The following is a 20,689-nucleotide window of genomic DNA, read 5'->3' as shown; positions in this document are numbered from 1 at the left end:
TCGGCTTCCTCTCTTCCACTCCCCCCACCCAACTTGGTGCTGCCCAGCCACCTCCCGGGTCTCCCATGCATTGAGGGGATTTGGCTCAGTAAGAAAGTGGGAGCTGGTGGCTCTGGGGGATTCAAGGACAAGGGACAATTGGTGCTGGCCTCATGACTCCCATAACATCAACAGTACACCACCCGCGGATTTTACATGCTGCCCACAGACTTCATCTGCTGCTAAACCCTTCATGTCCACAGCATCACTGCAGCCTTGAATGGTCCCTGGAAGCAACAGGATTCCCTTCTTGTTCTTCTTTTTTTTTTTTTTTAGGAAATGTTTCATCACTGGCCCAAAGCCCCCGTAGCAAGGGCAGGATTTGAACCTAGGACAGTGCTCCAGGACATGGCGGGCTGGGCTCTGTACTCCGCAATGCTTTTCTGACCAAAAAAGGATTTGGTCTCCAGTGGAAACTGGTGTTTCCATTTACAGTGAGAGCATCTTTCCAGGCATCCCACTAAAAAGCAGGAGCACAGCCGTGGTAGTGCTCTGATAACAGGGATTTACTTAGGTGTTCCTAGGTTACCCTGTACAGTGTTCCCCTAACATAGCCCAAGCTCCTAGAATAGTTCCTGATATCTAGGTAGCTCCAGATCTATAGCAGTTGGGGTTCGATGTGTCTGTTTGTATCCTGCCAAACCCCCACCTTCCCTATGAGGTTGAAATTCTATTTCTATATTTATTTAGTACTAAGAATTGAATCTAGGGCCTTGGCAATGAGCTATCTCCCTTTTGAATTTTTTTATTTTTATTTGACACAAGATCTTGTAAAGTCACTCACATTGAGCTCTCACTTGAGATCCTCCTGCCTCAGCTTCCCAGGGCACTGGTATCACAGGCATGTGCCACCATGGTTGGCTGGGTCACACAGTTCTTTAGCATCAGGCAAGGACATTTGAGAGGCTGGCCCACCCCTCTCAAAGTGTCCCCTCTGAAGCATAGCATTTCTTGCCTCCCAGGTGAACGGTGTGGACATGAAAATGCCCGTGGAACTGGCTGGGGGTCAGATCCGTGTTTTCCAGCATGGCTCAGATGCTGTGATCGAGACTGACTTCGGCCTGCGTGTGGCCTATGACCTCACCTACTATGTGCGAGTCACTGTCCCAGGCAACTACTACCAGCAGATGTGTGGCCTGTGTGGAGACTACAACGGTGACCCCAAGGACGACTTCCAGAAGCCTAATGGCTCACAGGCAGCCAACCCCAATGAGTTCGGCAACTCCTGGGAGGAGCAGGTGCCCGACTCCCCCTGTGTGCACCAGCCAGGCTGTGAGCCTGGTGAGGGGGACTGTGGAAAGTGCAGCTCAGAGCTGGAGGAGAAGTACAAGAAGAATGAGTTCTGCGGCATCCTCACCAACCTCGAGGGCCCGCTGGCTGCCTGCCACAAGCTGCTCGATCCCCAGGCCCCGCTGCAAGACTGTATCTTCGATCTCTGCCTGGGTGGTGGGAACCTGAGCATCCTCTGTGACAACATCCACGCCTATGTGAGCAACTGCCAGGCGGCTGGAGGCCACGTGGATCCCTGGAGGACCGACTCTTTCTGCCGTGAGTGAGGGGGACACCGAGGGGTAAGGGCGGAGGGGAGCTGGAGGCCCGGAAGGAGACTGTGCTGGCAGTGCCCCCGGGCAGTGGTCTGACCCTGTTTCCTGGTCCCACAGCGATCACGTGCCCCAACAACAGCCACTATGAGGTCTGCGCCGACGTCTGCTCCCTGAGCTGCGCTGCTCTCCGGGTCCCACTGCAGTGTCCGGATAAGTGTGCTGAGGGCTGTCAGTGTGACTCCGGCTTCCTCTACAATGGCCATGCCTGTGTGCCCATCCAGGAATGCGGCTGCTACCACGATGGCACTTATTATGAGGTAGGAACCCAGCCATCTGGGACAGCACAGGGACCGTGTCCTGGACCCCTCACTGCCCACGAGCCCTAGAGTCTTGGCTGACAGAATCTCTCCCCTTTCCACCTGCCCCTGGTCCCACCTCGGTCAGCCCTTTCTTAGCCCCTATTTTTGCTTCTTCTGGCCCACCCTCTATGTGGTGGTGGGAAAGAGCTTTCTAAGTGTGACCATGGAGCGTTTAGCCTAACCCTCCCCTGCCTCCCCAGATCCGGATTTAACCCAAGGTCTCGCACATGCTGGACAAGCACGCTACCACTGAGCTACAACCCCAACCCTTTAAAAGACTATTTTTGAGGCGAGATCCTGCTAAATTGCCCAGGCTGATCTCAAACTTGTGATCCTCCTGCCTTCAGCCTCCCAAGTAGCTGAGATTGCAGAGACACAGCCCTGCACCTGGCAAAGACTCAGCTGTGTGTCCCTGATTTGGGCAAAGGCGGCCTTCCTGACCACAAAGATGGAATTTGTCCCTGTTGCGTCAGCTGCTGGCCAGCTCCCTTTGCTTCTCTCTTCCCCTCTCTGGCGCCCTCCTTTAACCTGAATGTGTTTGTCCAGAGTCTGTCTCTTGCAGGACTGAGAACATGCTTGCTGCTGTTGTTTTTGTGTCTTTGTTTTGAGTACGGGGTGCAGGGGTGTTGAACCCAGGGCCTTCACACTCAGCTGCAACCCAGCCCTTTTTCATTTGCATCTTAAGATAGGATCTTGCTAAGTTGCGCAGTCGCTCGGGCTGGGCTTGAACCCTCAACCCTTCTCTTCAGGTGTGCACCGCCATACCTGGCTCAGGTCTAAGAGCTTTTCAAGGGCAACAACCCTCTCTGTCATTGTCCTCGCACGAACGATAACAGTAATAACAGAAAATGTGTGGATGGATGGTTCTTACTGTGTATATCTGTACTCATAGAAAGCCTTCTTATTAATACAATTCTCAAACATGCAACAGGTGAGAGGACGGTGGAGCGAATCCCCACCTACTTGTTACTTTGCTCTCAAAATGAGCAGTGCTTCCCCCTTATTTCATCTGTACCCCGCTTTCCTCTCCAGTGTGGACGACTGACTGAAGGAGGCTTTTTTCCTTTCATCCTTACTTCATTCATGCACGCTGTTAACGGGCTACACTTTCATAGGTCGACGCCATTGTTATCTGTAACTTTCAGATGAGGAAACTGAGGCATAAAGAAGCCAGGTAGTATTGCCCAGAGTTATGCAGTCGGAACCAGCAGAAACAGGTTAAACCCACACGGTTTGCTCTTAATTATTACTTCTCACCATTTCTCCTCTGCAGCAACTGTCTTTAATAGTTGCTTTGAACTCCTTCATCTTCTTTTATTTTATTTCTTGTCCTTTTGAAAAAAGGTCTTGCTATGCCGTCCAGGCTGCCCTTGAACTCTCTTTGTAACCTCAGCTGGCCTTGAACCTGCAACAGTCATCCTGCCTCAGCCTCCCAAGTGCTGGGAGTATAGACGAGTGCCATCATGCCGGGTTCAGTGGATAATTTGGAATGAATGAGAGAGTAAATGAATGAGGTGGACAAATAAATGAATGGGTTGAGGCCAAAGTCAGGGACCCTGCTGAGAGGTACCCCTTTTCATGTCCACTGTACCCCTCTGTGCCTGGAACTTGAGTTGCCAGAGTTGGCTCCCATGGAGGGGTCCCTGATGGCTTTGGTCTCTGTCCTTACAGCCACAGGAGACGGTACTCATTGACAGCTGCCAGCAGCAGTGTGTGTGTCATGCGAACGGAAGCATGGACTGCCAGAACCACAGCTGCAAGCCAGGGGAGGTGTGCAAGCCCTTGGACGGTGTCCTGAGCTGCGTCAAGATAGGTGTGGGGCAGTGGGGCTGGGGCTGGAGGTCTGGGGTGGGAGGACAGGGAGCCGGGAGGCACAGCTCATGGTGGGAGGTGCGGAGGGCTAAGGATGGAGGTGTGAGGCCCTGGGTGCTCAGACCTAAGGGCAGAGCTCAACCAGTGCGGGAATCAAAGATGTCAGAGGGAATCAAGCAGTGGGGACCTGGAGCCAGGCAGGTGTCACAGGGCTTCTGTATGAGGTAGGGACTGGCAACCTTTTCTCTGGCTGAGTGTTTCTCCAGACAGGTCAGTGATGAAGGCTGCAGGCCACATGGTCTCAGTCTCAGTCCTCAATTACGCCATTGTGCATGAAAGTAGCTGCAGATTAAGTAAGTGAAAGGGGCAGCTCCGGTACAAAGATGGGCAACTGGTGATGCCATAGCTTGAGGGCCACTGGCTCAGGTCTTTGGACGCCAGCGGCAAGAATGGGGGAGACAGCGACCCTGGGGAACCGAAAGCAGAGTCCTAAGGTCTCAGGTGAAGGCTCCCAGTGCTGAGGCAGAGGCTCACTAAGGCAAGACCTTGACTGTGGGGCCCCCTACAGGAGAGGAGCAGAGTTTCTAAGGACACAGTCTCAGATATAGACTCCCCCACCCCAAGTCCAGGGCTGAGAACCCTCCGAGAATTAAAAAACAGAACCTCCAGAACTGAGGAGCAGGAGCTGAGACCCTCAGGGCTAATGAGTCAACTAATGGGGACTCCAGGAGTGGGGTACATCAGCCAGGGTTCATTCAGGGGCAGATGCCACACAGTCATTTGAGTGGGGAGTTTAATGGGGAGACGACTTACCGGCTAGGGGTGTAACTCAGTGGGGGAGTACTTTTCCAGCATGTCCGGGGTTCTGGGATCAATCCCCAGTACCATTATGAGAGAGGAAAAGAGAGAGAGAAAGAGAGAGAGAGAGAGAGAGAGAGAGAGAGAGAGAGAGAGAGAGAGAGAGACAAGAAAAAAATTTACCACTAAAAGGGATAAACAACTAAGGGGCAAGGAGAACGCTGAGGAATACAGACCCCAGAGATACAGGGAGCTCCCTGGGCTCCATCAGAGCGCGCCAGGAAAGCAGAGATGGGGCAGGACCCTGGCCCCTAGCCCTCTCCCTGCAGAGGGCCCTGCTGCAGCCCCCTGGGGAGCCAACGATGCACAGGCTGGAGCTGCAGGAAGGAGCCTCTCACTAGGGTGCTGGCAAAACTCGGTGGGAAGCTGCCAGCTGGGACACCAGGTGTCCCAGATGCCCCTGCCACAGGAGCGGCAAGAGAGTAGCAGGGCGTGTATCCTGCGGTGACTCTCCAGCGCCCTCTACTGACAAAACTTAGTCTGAATGGATTTGGAGCAAGCGGCGGTGAATTGCTATTGGGCGCACACAGGGTTAGAGAGAAAGAAGTTGGAAGGCAGCAACCTAGACGCAGGATTCCTGAAAACAGGGAGCATGAGTACAGTGACAGTGAGGATGGGGTCTTGGACACAGGCGCACTCCAGCATAAGGCCTCAGAAATGAGACCCCTAGTGTGTTGGGGGCAGCGCATACTTGTGCTCTCAGTTACTCAGGAGGCTGAGACGACAGGCTCAGCATGGACAGTCTACCAACCGAGACTCTTTCTCAAAACAAAAAATATGAAGGGCTGAGGGTATGGCTCAGTGCTCCCTGGGTTCATCTCCAATTCCAGGAAAAGGAGAAAAGAAGGAAGCGCTGGGCATGGTGGAGCACACCTGTAATCCCAGCAGTTGGGAGGCTGAGGCAGGAGAGTGCCATGAGTTTGAGGTCATATAGGACATAAGTGAGTTCAAGGCCAGCCTGAACTACCCAGCAGGACTCTGTCTCAACAACAAAGAAAAGAAAAGAAGGAAAGAATGAGGGAGGAGATGGAGGGAAGAAAGGAAGGGAGGAAAGGAGAAAGGGATGGATGGAAGGGGACCCTTACAGGTAGATGGAGCAGTCCTCAGGGATGGAGCAGTCCTCAGGGATGGAGCCTTGCACCCCAGTATCTCCAGGCTGAGAGACTCTGATGGGGACCCCAGGGCCAGGGTAAGGAAGGTGGGGCCAGGGTGTTGGGTTTCAGGCAGAGCAAAGTCTGGGGCTGGGGTTTCAGGTAAGGATGCCCCTGGTGGACTCAAGGACTGGGGTGTGGGTCTCAACCTGAGGCTAAGATCTCAAGCAAGGAAACCTAGGAGTCTGGGTCTTGGCTCCAGGACCCCAGGATTTGGGTCTCAAACAGCAAAGTGCAGGTCTGGGTTTTCAGGAGAAGGATGCTAGGGCCTGAGTCTCAGCTGTAGGGACCACTGGGACCTGGCTCTTAGATGTGGGTCCCTTGACACCAGGTTTTGAGCATCTTCCACCACAGGGCCTGAGAGGCTGACTCTGGGGACTCCCAGGCCTGGCCTTAGACAGAGGTCTTAGGTAGCTCTGGTCTCAGCTTAGTAACTTTTACAGGCAGTGACCCTGTCCAGACTGGAACAGATCCGGGTGGAGGCCCTCCTTACTGAGTGCGGCCCCTCAAGGTCCCCTTTTGTCTGCCCTCAGACCCATGCGATGGTGTGAAGTGCCGGCCACAGGAGACATGCAAAGATCAGGGTGGCCAGGGCGTGTGTGTGCCCAACTACCACGTCACGTGCTGGCTGTGGGGCGACCCGCACTACCACTCCTTCGATGGCTGGGCGTTTGACTTCCAGGGCACCTGCGACTATGTGTTGGCAGCAGTGGGCTGCCCGGGGGTCAGTGCTGAGGGCCTGACACCCTTCACTGTCACCACCAAAAACGAGAACCGAGGCAGCCCTGCCGTGTCCTACGTGAAGCGTGTCACCGTGTCTGCCCTTGGCACCAACATTTCCATCCACAAGAACGAGTTTGGCAGAGTCCGGGTATGTACAGCAGGATGGACCTGAGCCACCCAGCAGGGCAGGAGGGGTTGTGAAAGCTACAGTTAGAAGCTCAAAGTCCTCTTCACCTGGGCCTGCAATAAAATGGTGACAGAAAACCATCTCCCTCTGAGTGAGAGCCCTGGGCTCTAGTGGAGGACTGCAGTGTTGGCCCTGTGTGAGGCTGGATCTGGATGCAAATCCAGACCCCGCTTCTTAGGGGCTCTGCAGTGTGGGGCAGGTGACTTGACTCATGGTTTCCCAGCATCCTCATCTGTGAAATGGGTATCATACGACCCTGACTTAGGTCAAGGGTCAGCTTGGAGTCTGGCCCAGGGTTTGCAAGGGAACAAATGAGAGGCCCAGGGTATGGAGAGAATCAAGGAAATGGTGAGAGAGGAAGAAATAAAGTTCACAGAGCCAGAAGGAGGCCAGGCACAGGAAAGGCACCCAGTAGGTGGTGATGAGACAGCGACACATCAGGACCCAGAGGAGCACAGAGAGTGAGAAGAGATGAGGCGGAGATGGAGATCCAGAGAGAAAATACAGAGGACAGAGTTTCGGAAAGAGAGACAGACTTGGGCAAAGTGAGAGGGAGAGCCATGCAGGGAGAGGAAGGAGATCGAGACAAGGGAGAGAACCAGAAAAAGCAGTTGTGAGGTCTCATTCCACAGGACCTGGATGAGAATGCACATCTGTGTTTGTAAAATGACTTTACAACCTCAGTCAGTAGGAAGACATGGCAACTCTCAGCCTCTGCCAGGATGAGGGAGGAGGTCTCCCTCCTTCTGTGACCCCTGTGCTTTCTTCTCTCCCCAGGTGAACGATGTGTTGACAGCCTTGCCTGTTTCTGCTGCCGGTGGGCGGATTTTAGTGACTCAAGGCCCAGGAAAGGCCATATTGGTGGCTGCCTTTGGGCTTCAAGTCACCTACAACTGGGATTGGCAGGTAGAGGTGACACTGCCCAGCAGCTACCATAGTGCAGTGTGTGGGCTCTGCGGGAACATGGACCAGGACCCCAGCAACGACCGAGTCTTCCCTAACGGCACCCTGGCTCCCTCCATACCCACCTGGGGTGGCAGCTGGCGAGTTCCAGGCTTGGACCCATTTTGCTGGGACGAATGTCAGGGGTCCTGCCCAACATGCTCTGAGGATCAACAGGAAAAGTACAAGGGCCCCAGCTTCTGCGGACCTCTGGCGCCCGGCTCTTCGGGCCCCTTTGCTGCCTGCCATGCTAAGGTGCCCCCCGAGAGCTTCTTCACGGGCTGCCTCCTGGATGTGTGCCTGGGTGGTGGGGCCCAGGACATCCTTTGCCAGGCGCTGGCTGCCTACGCTGCTGCCTGCCAGGCCGCTGAGGTCGTCATCGGGGAGTGGAGAACACAGGCAGGCTGTGGTGAGTCCGGGAGCAGGGTTGCGGGCAGGCGTGGCTGGCCCTTCAGGCTCTTTCTGCTTGGTTGTCTGTTGCTTATCTCCCTTAGATTCTCTCTGTCTCTGTTTCTTACTCTCTCCCTCTCGCCTCTGATTGGGCCTCTCTGCATCTTCCTCCCCAGTCTCTCTGTGTCTCTTGCTCTCTCTTGGTCTCTTTCTGGCGGTACTTGTTGGTCTGTCCCCTCTCATCCTGGCCCAGATGCCAACATTGTCTCCCTCCTGTTTCTTCATTCACCCACAGAGATCCCCTGCCTTGCCAACAGCCACTATGAGCTCTGCGGCCCACCCTGCCCGGCCAGCTGCCCGTCCCCCTCCTCTTCCTCCACCCCAGCTGTATGTGAGGGTCCCTGCACCGAGGGCTGCCAGTGTGACGATGGCTTCGTGTTGAGCGCTGGGCGCTGTGTCTCCCTGAATGGAGGCTGTGGCTGCTGGGCCAATGACATCTATTATGAGGCTGGCAGCGAGTTTTGGGCTGATGGTACCTGCTCTCAGCTGTGCCGCTGTGAGTCTGGGAATGGCTCACTGGTCTGCACGCCTGCCAGCTGTGGGTCGGGCCAAGAGTGCGCTTTGCTGTCTTCCGGCCAGTATGGCTGCCAGCCAGTCAGCACAGCTGAGTGCCAAGCCTGGGGTGACCCCCATTATACCACCCTGGATGGGCACCACTTTGACTTCCAAGGTACCTGTGAGTACCTGCTGAGCGCACCCTGTGACACGCCGCCCAAGGGCACCGAGAACTTCACCGTCACCGTTGCCAACGAACACCGGGGCAGCCAGGCAGTCAGCTACACTCGCAGCGTCACGCTGTATGTGTACGGTCATGCCCTGACCCTCAGTGCCAGCCAGCCACGGCAGATACAGGTGAGGAGGGTAAGGGGCCATGCAGTGCTGTGGTTGCCTGAGACAGAAAGGGTTCAACCATTCCCCAGAAGGCCTTCCACAGTTTAGCAGAGACATGATGGAGGGGATCAGAGCATAAGTTTGTATGAGTTACCTCTCTTGATGCTGAGACTCAGTATTCAGCACCTGTAATTAAATTTGGCTCACCATTTCAGGGGGTTCATCTGGCTCTGAGGCAAAAATATTATGGTGGAAGGGCATGGGGCAGCAAAGATGCTTAGTTCATGCAGGGAAGCCACGCAGGGGAACAGTGCCAGAGAGGAAGGCACCAGTGACCAGACAGGTGACAACTCCATTACCTACCTAGACACTCGCAGAAGTGTGCCCCACCTATCCATCCCCTAGGCAGCTCCCAAGACCATCAAGTTGATACAATGCAGCTACGCTTAACTGATGGGTGGCACAGTGGTTTTCCCCCTCTTTGAGCCTTAGTTTGTCCCTCTATAAAATGGGTCAGCATAAAGTAACTGCTTAAGGGTGGCTTTAGGGCCAAAAATACTGAGTCTGTGGATGCTTATGGTATTGTAAGAGGAGAGGCCATGTGCTTAGGGAACCCCAGCTAGTAAGTGGTGGAGACAGGATTCAAATCACACCACTCACTCACCGCCTACCTGTCTCCTGATGCCCACAGGTGGACGGCAAGATCGTGAATCTGCCATTCCAGCTCGACTCGAGCCTGCATGCATACCTGAGCGGCAATGACGTGGTGGTGACCACGGACTTTGGCCTCTCCCTGTCTTTTGATGGGGACAGCTTCGTGCGGCTGCGCGTGCCAGCGGCTTACGCGGGCGCCCTCTGTGGCCTGTGCGGGAACTACAACAAGGATCCCTCGGACGACCTGGCTGCGGTGGACGGGAAGCCCAGCGGCTGGCAGGTGGGCGGCGCCCCAGACTGCGAGAAGTGTGTGCCGGAACCTTGTCCGGAGCCCTGCACTGAGGAGGAGAAGAAGGCCTTCGCCGGGACTGACGCCTGTGGAGTGATTTCGGCCCCCGATGGCGCGCTGGCACCCTGCCACACTCTGGTGCCGCCTGAAAAGTACTTCCAGGCTTGTTTGCTCGACGCCTGCCAGGCTCAAGGCCATCCGTCAGGCCTCTGTCCAGCAATCGCCACCTACGTGGCAGCCTGCCAGGCGGCTGGGGCCCAACTCGGCGAGTGGAGGCGGCCAGACTTCTGTCGTGAGTACTGACGCGTGCAGGGATTCCATGATGGGCGGCTCCACTGTCCCTTCCCTAGGATTGGATTCTAAGACAACAGCATCCCTGCTTTGTTGGAGGTTGGGTCCCATTGTCCTTGCCCTGAGCCTGTGTCTCCTGCCAGAAAAAAACACCTTGGTGTTGACATGCCAAGGACCAGGCCATAGAATACGCTGAGAGAATCACACACTCAGATATTTGAGTCAGGTAGTCTCAGAAGCTGCCCTGGGCTAAGTCAAACAGCAAGGAACCTCTGGTCAGAGAGACCTGGTGAGCTGCACTGGGCACTGTAGATGAGCCTGGGGTACTGTAGATACTTGGGATACACCTGCTTACATGGAATCGGTCATTTGCCTGCCGGGGTATCTGGTTAGCTTACACGCTGAGGCACACCGGTCAGATACACCTAGATGGAATCAGAAACACAGCCCTACTCAGATCGATGCTGATTTGTAGTCCGATAGCCATGCTCTTCAGACAGATCTCCTGGGTTAAGTCCATCCCATCAGCATCGGCCAGTTATCCATGCAGCTGGGGGTGGTGTCAGATACTACAGCCAGGTACTCTCAAGTAGACCGATACCCCAAGCTACATCTGTCCCAACATCCTTATGACGTCAACACCCCAAGATGCACACAGTGGTTCAGATCCTGCCTGTCCTGGCTAGATGGATGTGATCAGACTCACCAGGCAGAGTCACCAATCTGCAGGCATACTCAGGATAACACACACCTTGGTTGAAGAACCAGGTCTCTTTCTCTCTCTCTGTGTGTGTGTGTGTCTCTCTCTCTCTCACACACACACACACACGCACACACACACGAGCTCCAATGCTGAACCTCCCCATCAGGTGTTCTGGGTCAGGTCCCTACACCCTGTCCGAGACACCCAAGGTAGCCCGGGCAGGGTCTCCCACTCAGGGGCTCCCTCTGTGTCTCACCCTTGCACCTGCCTGGCTCATCCCTTTCATGTTCCCCACAGCCTATGAATGCTCTGACAACAGCCACTACGAGCTCTGCAGTGACTCCTGCCCTATCAGCTGCCCAAGCCTCTCGGCGCCCGAGGGCTGTGAATCCACCTGCCGGGAAGGCTGTGTCTGCAACTCTGGCTTTGTGCTTAGTGGTGGCACCTGTGTGCCTGTGGGCCAGTGCGGCTGCCTCTATAATGACCACTACTACCTTGTGAATGAAACCTTCTACCCGGGGCCTGAGTGTGAGCGGTACTGTAAGTGCGGGCCGGGTGGCCAGGTCAGCTGCCAGGAGGGCAAGGCCTGTAGGCCCTATGAGGAGTGCCGGGTAGAGGATGGCGTCCAGGCCTGCTACCCCACCGGCTGTGGCCGCTGCATGGTCAGTGGGGGCATCCACTATATCTCCCTTGATGGACGCGTCTATGACCTGCATGGCTCCTGCTCCTATGTGCTGGCCAAAGTCTGCCAGCCAGATCCTGAGGACGATGACTTTTCCATTGTGCTTGAGAAGGATGAGGCTGGAAGACCCCATCGGGTGCTGGTTACTGTGGCTGACAAGGTTGTGAGCCTGGCTGGAGGGCCAAAGGTGGGTGCACAAGGCCTTGAACTGGGCTTTTGCCCACCCAGAGGGTTCTAAAGGAGTCATGGCCCTACCTGTAGGTTCTGAGGGAGGCATTGCCCACACCCGGGGGTTCTGAGGGGGGCACAACCTTGTCTACCCAGGGTTTCTGAGGGAGTCACAGTCTCAGCCTAGAGGGCCTGGGGGGTACACAGCCTCAGCCAGGAGGAGCTGGGTGTGAAGGTAATGGCCCTACCCTGGGGCTACAGGGATGTGGCCCTGTGAGGGGGATTTCAAAGGAAACATGATCCCACCCCAGAAGGACTGAAGGACTCAGCTCTGTCCCGAGGACCTAAGGACACTGCTCCATGCTGTGGGGTGGGGGAGGGGACACCCTCTTGTGGCCCATGATTCCCAAACTCTCTGACCCTTCCATTCAGGTCACTGTGAATGGTGAGAATGTCAACCTGCCTGTGGCCTTGGACCATGTGCACGTGGCTGCTGAAGGCCGAAACATGATTCTGCAGACAACCGAGGGGCTGCGGGTTCTCTTTGATGGCGATGCCCATATCCTGATGTCCATCCCTAGCACCTTCCGTGGACGGACCTGTGGCCTGTGCGGGAACTTCAACGGCAATTGGAGTGATGACTTTGTCCTGCCCGATAACAAGGTGGCCTCCAGTGTGGAGGCCTTTGGAACTGCATGGCGGGCCCCCGATTCCTACCCGGGCTGCAGCGAGGGCTGTGGGTCCCAGGGCTGCCCCGTGTGCTTGGCGCAGGAGACAGCTGTCTATGAGAGCAATGAGGTCTGCGGGAAGCTCCTGGACACAAACGGCCCCTTCTCGGCCTGCCACAGCGTGGTAAATCCCTCTGAGTACTTCCGCCAATGTGTGTACGACCAGTGTGCCCAAAAGGGTGACAAAGCCTTCCTCTGCCGAAGCCTGGCAGCCTACACAGCAGACTGTCAGGCAGCTGGTGCAACCGTGAAGCCCTGGAGGACAGACAGCTTCTGCCGTGAGTGTCCGTGGGCCCTGGATGACACCTGGCCCCATCCCTGGTCCCTCCCAGTTATGCTGCCCTCCGTGGCATCTCCCACCCCATGCTTATGATCACCCTCCGACCCTCTGCCGGTCCCTTCTCAGACGCCTTCAGGACCCACAGCTCATGCCTCATGTCCTCCTCTTCCCTAGGACTCTTTCTAGATCCTTCTGACAGAAAGGGGTGGGCGGGTCGAGGCTCTTCGTGTCCACCCTCCTCCCGACAAGGCCACAACTGCCAGACCCCCAACCCAGGATTGCACCTCTTCTTCAGCTGCCCAGGGCAGGGACACGTCCCCTCAGACCCTCCACGGCAAGGCAGTGGACACTCATGCCCCATGGCAGAACCGTGTCTCTTGTTTCCTCAGGCAGGACGCACACCCAGGCGTGTCGCCTACTCCACAAGCTCGGATCTGTCCTCAGTGCCACAGTGGACACTGTCCGATGCAGTCTTGAACTATTTTCTGGCTCCTAGCGCCAGGGGTCAAGTGGCCCCCAAGATGCTTTCCTTTGGGTGTCCTTAGAGTCCCTCCCACCTGCTGCATTCCACGATATAGTTGGCATTTCACCCAAATTAACCTTTTTTCCCCTACCCTGGTCCCTATCTTAGAACAGCCACACCAGCCACCAACTGCTTAGCCCCCTGTTTTCTTTGTCCCACCTCCAGCCGTCTGTCCGCACCTCCACATCCCAGCTCCGGCCTCTGTTCTTCCCCAAATGTAGCACGGTCATTTTCAGCTGTTGCTGTGTGTCCTGCTGGATATGAGCTCTGGGGACAGGGTTCAGAGGTGTCATCACTTCTGTGCTCAGCACTGCACAACCCAGGCTGGGTGCGTGGCACGTGCACTGGGTACTCAGCGTCCTGTGGAGGTGTGACCCTGCCCTGCCTCCTCTCTCCGCAGCGCTCCAGTGCCCGGCCAACAGCCACTATTCCATCTGCATGCACTCCTGCCAGACTTCCTGTGCGGCTCTCTCTGGCCTCAAAGGCTGCACCGCCCGCTGCTTTGAGGGCTGTGAGTGTGATGACCGCTTCCTGCTCTCCCACGGTGTTTGTGTCCCTATCCAAGAGTGCGGCTGCACCCATAATGGCAGATACTTGCCGGTGAGCAGGGGCTGCTCAGTGGAAGGGGCAGGGGGAGGGGCTCAATGATGGAGTTAAAGGAGCCACCACCATACTTATCCCAGCTGCGGGATTTGGTGGGAAGAACCTCTGTGTGTGAGCTTCCATGGCTGTAGTAACAGAGTATCTCAGACTCAGTATCTTAAAATGATAGAAATGTATTTCCCACAGTGCTGGAGGCCAGAGCTCAGAAATCAGGATCCCTGGGCTGAAGTCCAGGTGTTGGCAGGTGGCACTATCTCTGGGGGCTCCATGGAAGAGAGAATGTCTTGCCCCTTCCACCTTCTGGTGGCTATAGGTGCCCTTGTTTGTGATAAGACCAGTCCGACCTCTGCCACCTCTTCTGTGTGCATCACAAAACCTCCCTGCCTCCTTCTTATAAGGATGCATGTGACTGCATATAGCATCCACCCAGATAATCCAGGATAAATGCTCCGCCCCGAGGCCTTTGATGTAGTCACAACTACAGACACCCTTGTCCACATAAGGTAACACTGGCCGCTTCTAGGACTAGGATCAGATATCTCTGAAGGGCTGTAACTTGGCCTCCTCCAGTGCTCTCCCCGAACTTCATTTTGCTCACCTCTATCGTGGGTTAATCAGCCTCTTGGCGCCGTAGCTATCTGAGAAATCTGAGAATCCGGTACAGTTATGAATGCAAGGTGCCTGCTGAGTGCTGGGCCTTGTCCTCCTTGCTCATCGTCCTCAAAGGACGAGAAATTTACAGCACTACAGTGGGAGGCCCAGCTAACAAGTGCATACTAGTATGAATTGAAATTGAAGATTTGTTCTTCTGGATCTGTTCTTTTTAATGTCTTTTGAGTTCTTTCTATGTATCAGTGATCTACAGATGTTAATTTAATAATCACACCAACCCTACGAGATAGTTACTGTTGCTGTTTTTCTCATTGTACAAATGAAGTTTTGACCCAGAATAGTTAGTTCAGGGCTACTGGCAGTGACATGCATTTACTGGTAGCAGAGTCAAACTTTTGTCTTTCTTTCAGGCCTCATTGCCTTCCAGAAGTCATCCAGGGCCTGCCCCACCTTGAACCTCTCTGCCTGCACCTCTCCATTCTAGCCCTACCCTCATGTCTGGGCTGGAGATAGCATTAGATTTGTTAGCCTGGCATTCAGGGGAGGACTTGATTTAGGTCACAAATGTGGGTGTCATGATATAGTGATGGTACAGTGGCCCCCTGCACGTATAAGTTCCATGTCTGCCTAGTCAGTATGAAAGTTACTGAAAAGAAAACTTTATCTGTCCTGTACACTTTTTTCTTGTCATGATTTCCTAAACAAAAGTGTATGGTATAACAAATACTTATTTGTATAAGCATTGGATCAGGTCTTATCAAAGTAAGTTAGAGATGGTTTAAAGTATAAAGGAGGGGCTGGGGATGTAGCTCAGTGGCACAAGTGCCTGCCTGGCAAGCACAGGTCCTGAGTTCGATTCCCACTACCCAAAGTGAAAGAATGAAAGAAAGAAGGAACAGAAGGACATGTATAGGTAAAATACAAATATTATGCCTTTTTGCATAAGAGACTTGAGCATCCTCAGGTTTTGGTCTCCACAGAGGTGACTGTATTTGTTAACTATGTTGATTTTTTTCTCTTTCAAAGTTGTCAAATTTTATTTTTGAAGAATTCAAAGTTAAGAATAGTTGCAAGAACACTACAAAGCACGCCTGTATACCCTTCATGCAGAGCTTCGATTGTTGACCTTATGCCACACTTGCTCTAGGAATCCTTGCCCTGGATATAAATAGATCCAGTCTCAAAAATAATAAAGAAATAACAGGGGATGTAGCTTGATGTGAAGGCTTTGGGTTCAATCCCTAGTATACACACTTAAGGAAAAAAATGAAAAGAAAGAAAAGAAAAAGATAATGAAGGTCAGAAAGGAGGAAAAAAACCAGAAGAAAGTCAGTTCCTAAAAATAGACTTTCAGGGTCCTGTGTTCTGGAAAAAAGGTGTGGGTACCAGGACTCTGTGATGTCGCAGTGCCCACCCTTATCTTAACAGTTAGCTTTTGCTGGGCTGCAAATCATGTTAGAATGTGTTGCTTAAAACACAACTTTTTGCTTCATTTGTAATTCTGTGACTGCAGTTTGGATGAGGTAGTTCAGCTGCTATGCCCTGAGTTGGCTCTTGTATTTGTAGTTACTTGGTATATCTGTCGAGGACTGCCTAGCCTAAAATGGTGAATTAGTCAGCTTTCTGTAAGCAAATGCTACTTTATAGAGAAAAGGGTTTATTTAGCTCTCAGGTTTGGAGACTGAAGTTCAAGCAACATGATCCAGGCTCCAGTTTGGCTAAATCACATCAGTGTTTGTTTACAGACAGAGTCTCACTATGCAGCAGTTCAGGCTGGTCTTGAACTCACTATGTAGTCCAAATTGGCCTTGAAATTGCGGCAATCCTCCCGTCTCAGCCTCCTGAGTGCTGAGATTATAGGCGTGCACTACCATGCTCAGTGGTAAATCACAGTATAATAGGAACATGTGTTTATCTCAATGTGTGGAGTCTTCTTCCAGTTATGGGGAGGGTTCCATCCCAGTAATTTATCTAATTTAGTCACTTTTCAAAGGTCCCACCTATAAACACCATAGTTGGATTAAGTTTCCACCCTTACATGAGTTGGGCGGGGGGACTAACTGTAGGGCATGACCTGAGCTGACAGCAGTCTTTGTTCACTCAGTCACTCATCCTCCAGGGGACGAATCGAGCCGTGCTGTCACAGTGACGCTCTCACAGGATTCCCAATGAGAGATGAAGTTCTTGAGGTTCACAAACAAACCTTCTACAACAGTGCTTCTGCTGTTTTATTGACAAGGCACAGTCTGGGGACCAGCTTGGGTTCATGGGTAGTGAAAATGCACTCTGCTTTTGAACGGGAGTCTGCTGGGAGACCACCTGCAAGCCCAAGTATGTTGGCACATGCCTGTAACCCGTGCACTCTGGGAGCGTGAGGCAAAAAGATCATGGGTTCAAGCTTAACCTGGGCAATGTGGCAATTTAGCATGACTGGTTTTTTTAAATGTTATTTATTTCTGTATTTATTATTTTTGGTTTTTTTGAGACACGATCTCTCCATGTAGCCCAGCCTGGCCTTGAACTCATGGTGATCCTCCTGTCTCAGCCTCCTGAGTGCTGGGATTACAGGCATGAACCACCATGCGTAGCACCAGACTGTTTTAAAGTAAGAAATAAAAAAAGAGCTGGGGATGTAGCTCATTGAAAAGAGCCCTGGATTCAAATCTTAATACTACAAAATGCAAAACAAAAACACACACTGCATGAAACAGAGGGTGGCTGGAGGTGTGCAGTGCCTCACACCACCCCAACCTGGCCCCTTTCTGTGCACAGGTGAACACCAGCCTGCTAATGTCAGACTGCAGTGAGTGCTGCTCATGCTCCTCAAGAACTGGCCTGACATGCCAGGCCACCAGCTGCCCAGCAGACCAAGTCTGTGATCTCCAGGAAGGATCTTGGGTCTGCCATGTGGCCCATGGGCTCTGTTCCATCTCTGTGGGTGCCAACCTCACCACCTTCGACGGTGTCCACAGCGCCATTGGCTCCCCTGGCATCTATGAGCTCTCTTCCCATTGTTCAGGACTAGAGGAGAGCATCCCCTGGTACCGTGTGCTTGCTGACGTCCAGTCCTGCAAGAACAATGCCAAGGCTGTGGACAAGGTCCACATCTTCTTCAAGGACGGGATAGTGACTGTGACCCGAAGCAAGGGCGTCTGGGTAAGCTGGGACATGCTGGGAAATGTCTCTACTTGGGCTTTTGTTCCTTATATCACAGCGACTCATGCTCCAGGTTGCCTTGTTGTTTCCCTTATCCAGATCTCTACAGTTTGATCTCTATATTTTAAACATTTCAGAAATAGTCCACTCTGTTCTGGCTGAAATTTTGGTGGGTGGGGTTCAACTGGATCTCACTCGATTGAAGCCTCAGCCTCCAGAGTGTTGAGATTACAGGCATATGCCATTCATGCCCAGAGTGGCTGAGTCATTCAGTAGCAAAAATGTACTCACATAACTTGGTAGTTTTGATATTAATATTAAGGCTCTGCTGGTTTAAAGTGACAGAAAACCAAGTTCAAACTGCCTTCAGCAAAGATGAATTATTGTCTCATATAACTAGAAAATCCAAAGATATAGCCTCAGGAGTAGCTGAATGTCATTGTCCTAGCAAAATAATCAGAGATTTGTACCTCTACCTTTTAGACTTCTTGTTTACCAAATCACCTTTCTCAGACAGGGTCAAAGACAACTTGCCAGCTGACCCAGGTCTACACCCTACAGCTAAACTACTTAACAGACAGTGATCCAACAGAGATCTAGAATCTTTTTCTTATAGGGTCAACTTGGATCACATGCCCACTGCTGGAACCAATCACTGTGGACTTAGGGATGTAATTGGTCAGGCAGGGGTCACCTGATGTGTCAGGGTTCCTCAAGAGCATTTCTAGGTTCCATGATTCACCAGAAGAACTCAGCTACACTTAAACTAAGAATTACCACAATGAAAAGCTTTTACCAAGCAAAATCATTACTGGGGAAAGACGAATCCAGCAAAATCCAGAAGAAACTGGACACAAGCTGCCATGCATCCTCTTCTTGTGGAATCACATCAGATATATTTAATTCCCCAGAAATAGTAATCTGTGAGAAAACCTGTGAAATAAGCCAGGTGTGGTGGCACTCGCTTGTAATCTCAGTACTCTGGGAGGCTGAAGCAGGAGGATTGTAAATTTGAGCCCAGCCTGGGTGATTTAGCAGGAGTTTATCTTAAATTATAAGAATTTGAAAAAGGCTGGGTATATAGCTAAGTGCAAAGGCCTTAGGTTCAAACCTCAGTACCACAACAAAGAAGTGAAAAAAACCAAACCAAACCAAAAACCAAACCAAACCAAACCAAACCCTCTGTGAAATGTTATCTATCAGGGAAGTTCATTCAAGTTTCAGTGCCTGGGGTTTTCACTGGGAGTTGGTCACGTACGAACCCTCTGCCTAGCGATCACCACAATTTTAGCCTAGCAGAAGGGAACTCCCAGAAGGTGTTCAGCACCGTTCTCCATCACTGGAACATGAATTTCAGGTGAGCAGAGGTCCTAACCATCTCAACTCCCCTCTTATCTCTGATACATCAGGACTTGGCAGCTAGAAGGTGCGAGGTAAAGTTTGGTTTTATGAATAAAGTCGGCCCTGTTCCTTCTGTGCCAGGCTCTATGCTAGGTAACAGAGATGGCTCAGACTCAGTTCTTATACTTGAAAAGCTGGCAGCTGGTAAGGCTTTCTATCCACTGAGTCTCCATCTACTGTTTGTCGCATCTATCCTTCCTTTCAGGATTTACTTTCCACCTCTATTTCTCCTCCTTTATTTCCTCCCTCCCTCCCTCCCTCCCTTCCTTCCTTCCTTCCTTCCTTCCTTCCCACCCATCTTCTCAGGTCTGTACCTACCTTTCCTCTTTGTCTATGTCACCAGTCATCTGGCAGAGGAGAAGTGAGACACAAAAAGTATTTGGACAGAAGAGGTCACCTCTTTCAAAGAAGTTTCAAAGACAATTAGAAGTGTTAAATTATCCCCCGAAGCAGAACAGTTATTTAAAGCAAATACATGGTTACTGAGTCTGCAGCCTACAATAAAGGAACAGAAATATTCTCACGTGACTATATTTGCCAAGATCATTACTTACCTTCAGGCAACAACATTACAAAACTGAGGGATAAGGTCATTTTTGTTAGAGAGCCACTAATTTACAGCCCACACAAAAGGGTTCTTTTATTCTGAAAACTAGAACCAAACAAGATGATCCTGGGGTTTGACTGTTTATTTGTCAGGTACAACATGCTTTTCTCCCCTGATCCCCTCCTTCCTTCCTTCACTGCAGAGGAGAAATAGCCCATGGCAAAGCAGAAGAGAGCAAAATAGTGAAGCAACTTGTTTCTTTCTATTCCACACGAGCTACCTACCTTTTGTATGGTGCCACCCACACCCAGCACGGGGCACCCTTAATCCCAGCGTCACACCTTAATTCAGCATCCCACACTCCAATCCAGCCTCCTTCCCAGGACCACATAAGGCTTTGGGAAAACCAGTCTCCCTGCTGGTAACAGCCCAGCTATCCTGTGGCTCTGGGTCTCACCTCTTTGTTTGCCTGTGCCCACTACCAGGTGAATGGCCAGCAAGTGGATCTCCCAGCTGAAGTGCTGACATCTGTGTCAATCAGCCGGGCTTCTGACGGTTCTGTGGTAGTCAGCCAGAAGGCAGGGGTCCGGGTGCGGCTGGGAAGCGACGGGCACCTGGAGGTGACGGTTGATGATGAGCTCGCTGGCAAGCTATGTGGGGCCTGTGGAAACTTTGATGGAAAACAGGACAATGACTTGACTGGAGAAGAAGCGGTGGAGAAATGGGAAGCACCAGACTTCTCCACATGGTGAGGGATGTGGTGTGGAAGTCAGGCTTCTTGAGGGAAGGACACCCACCTGGATCCTCATGGGAAAGGGGCATTGCAGATGGGTGCTTAGTCCTCAAAACACGCTGTCTGTTTCTTGCAGTGATAACTGATCAGTCATCGACTAGGAATGAAGACTTCGAGACCTGACACCTTAGAGATTACAGTGTTTGAAGGATGCACTGTGTACCCCTACCCTGCTCTATTCCTTTGCTGAGCCACTGAGGCTGAATGGGAGAGCATTTAATAAATCTCTGAAGCCCAGCTGCATGCCAGTGTGTTAGTCTCATGCCTTTCACCCTCCATTTTCCTCCCCAGTGAGCAGGGTGTCTGGCACATGGTAAATACGGGTGAGAGAGGATGCGTGCATAGATGCATGGGTACAGGGAG

At 52.4% G+C, this 20,689-nt stretch overlaps 1 protein-coding gene and 1 long non-coding RNA gene across 3 annotated transcripts in view; one reads left to right on the top strand and one right to left on the bottom strand.

The window, feature by feature from the left end:
* The window catches only part of Fcgbp (Fc gamma binding protein), a 36,935-nt gene extending 16,366 nt beyond the window's left edge, over positions 1–20,569 (top strand). For both annotated transcript variants that reach the window (XM_013159136.2, XM_003461985.3), the window contains 13 exons: positions 1,002–1,587; positions 1,701–1,900; positions 3,614–3,755; positions 6,297–6,634; positions 7,451–8,024; positions 8,301–8,917; positions 9,588–10,131; positions 11,131–11,702; positions 12,116–12,689; positions 13,615–13,814; positions 17,202–17,585; positions 20,019–20,281; positions 20,403–20,569. In XM_013159136.2, coding sequence (XP_013014590.2) covers positions 1,002–1,587; positions 1,701–1,900; positions 3,614–3,755; positions 6,297–6,634; positions 7,451–8,024; positions 8,301–8,917; positions 9,588–10,131; positions 11,131–11,702; positions 12,116–12,689; positions 13,615–13,814; positions 17,202–17,585; positions 20,019–20,281; positions 20,403–20,412 — 5,004 coding nt within the window. In that variant the 3' untranslated portion in view covers positions 20,413–20,569. The remainder of the gene's footprint in view (positions 1–1,001; positions 1,588–1,700; positions 1,901–3,613; positions 3,756–6,296; positions 6,635–7,450; positions 8,025–8,300; positions 8,918–9,587; positions 10,132–11,130; positions 11,703–12,115; positions 12,690–13,614; positions 13,815–17,201; positions 17,586–20,018; positions 20,282–20,402) is intronic.
* LOC134476852 (uncharacterized) lies at positions 16,634–20,179 on the bottom strand. The gene is made up of 2 exons (XR_010048632.1): positions 19,991–20,179; positions 16,634–19,481 (listed from the first exon to the last, which is right to left on the bottom strand). It is a non-coding gene; the product is annotated as an uncharacterized LOC134476852 (long non-coding RNA).
* Positions 20,570–20,689: the final 120 nt, after the last annotated feature.

This window comes from Cavia porcellus, unplaced genomic scaffold (assembly GCF_034190915.1).
Source record: "Cavia porcellus strain 051 isolate PalLab524CR breed Dunkin Hartley unplaced genomic scaffold, mCavPor4.1 scaffold_7, whole genome shotgun sequence".
NCBI classification, from domain to species: Eukaryota; Metazoa; Chordata; class Mammalia; order Rodentia; family Caviidae; genus Cavia; species Cavia porcellus.
Note: the sequence above shows the minus strand (reverse complement) of the source record. Positions and strands in the feature narration are given on the sequence as shown.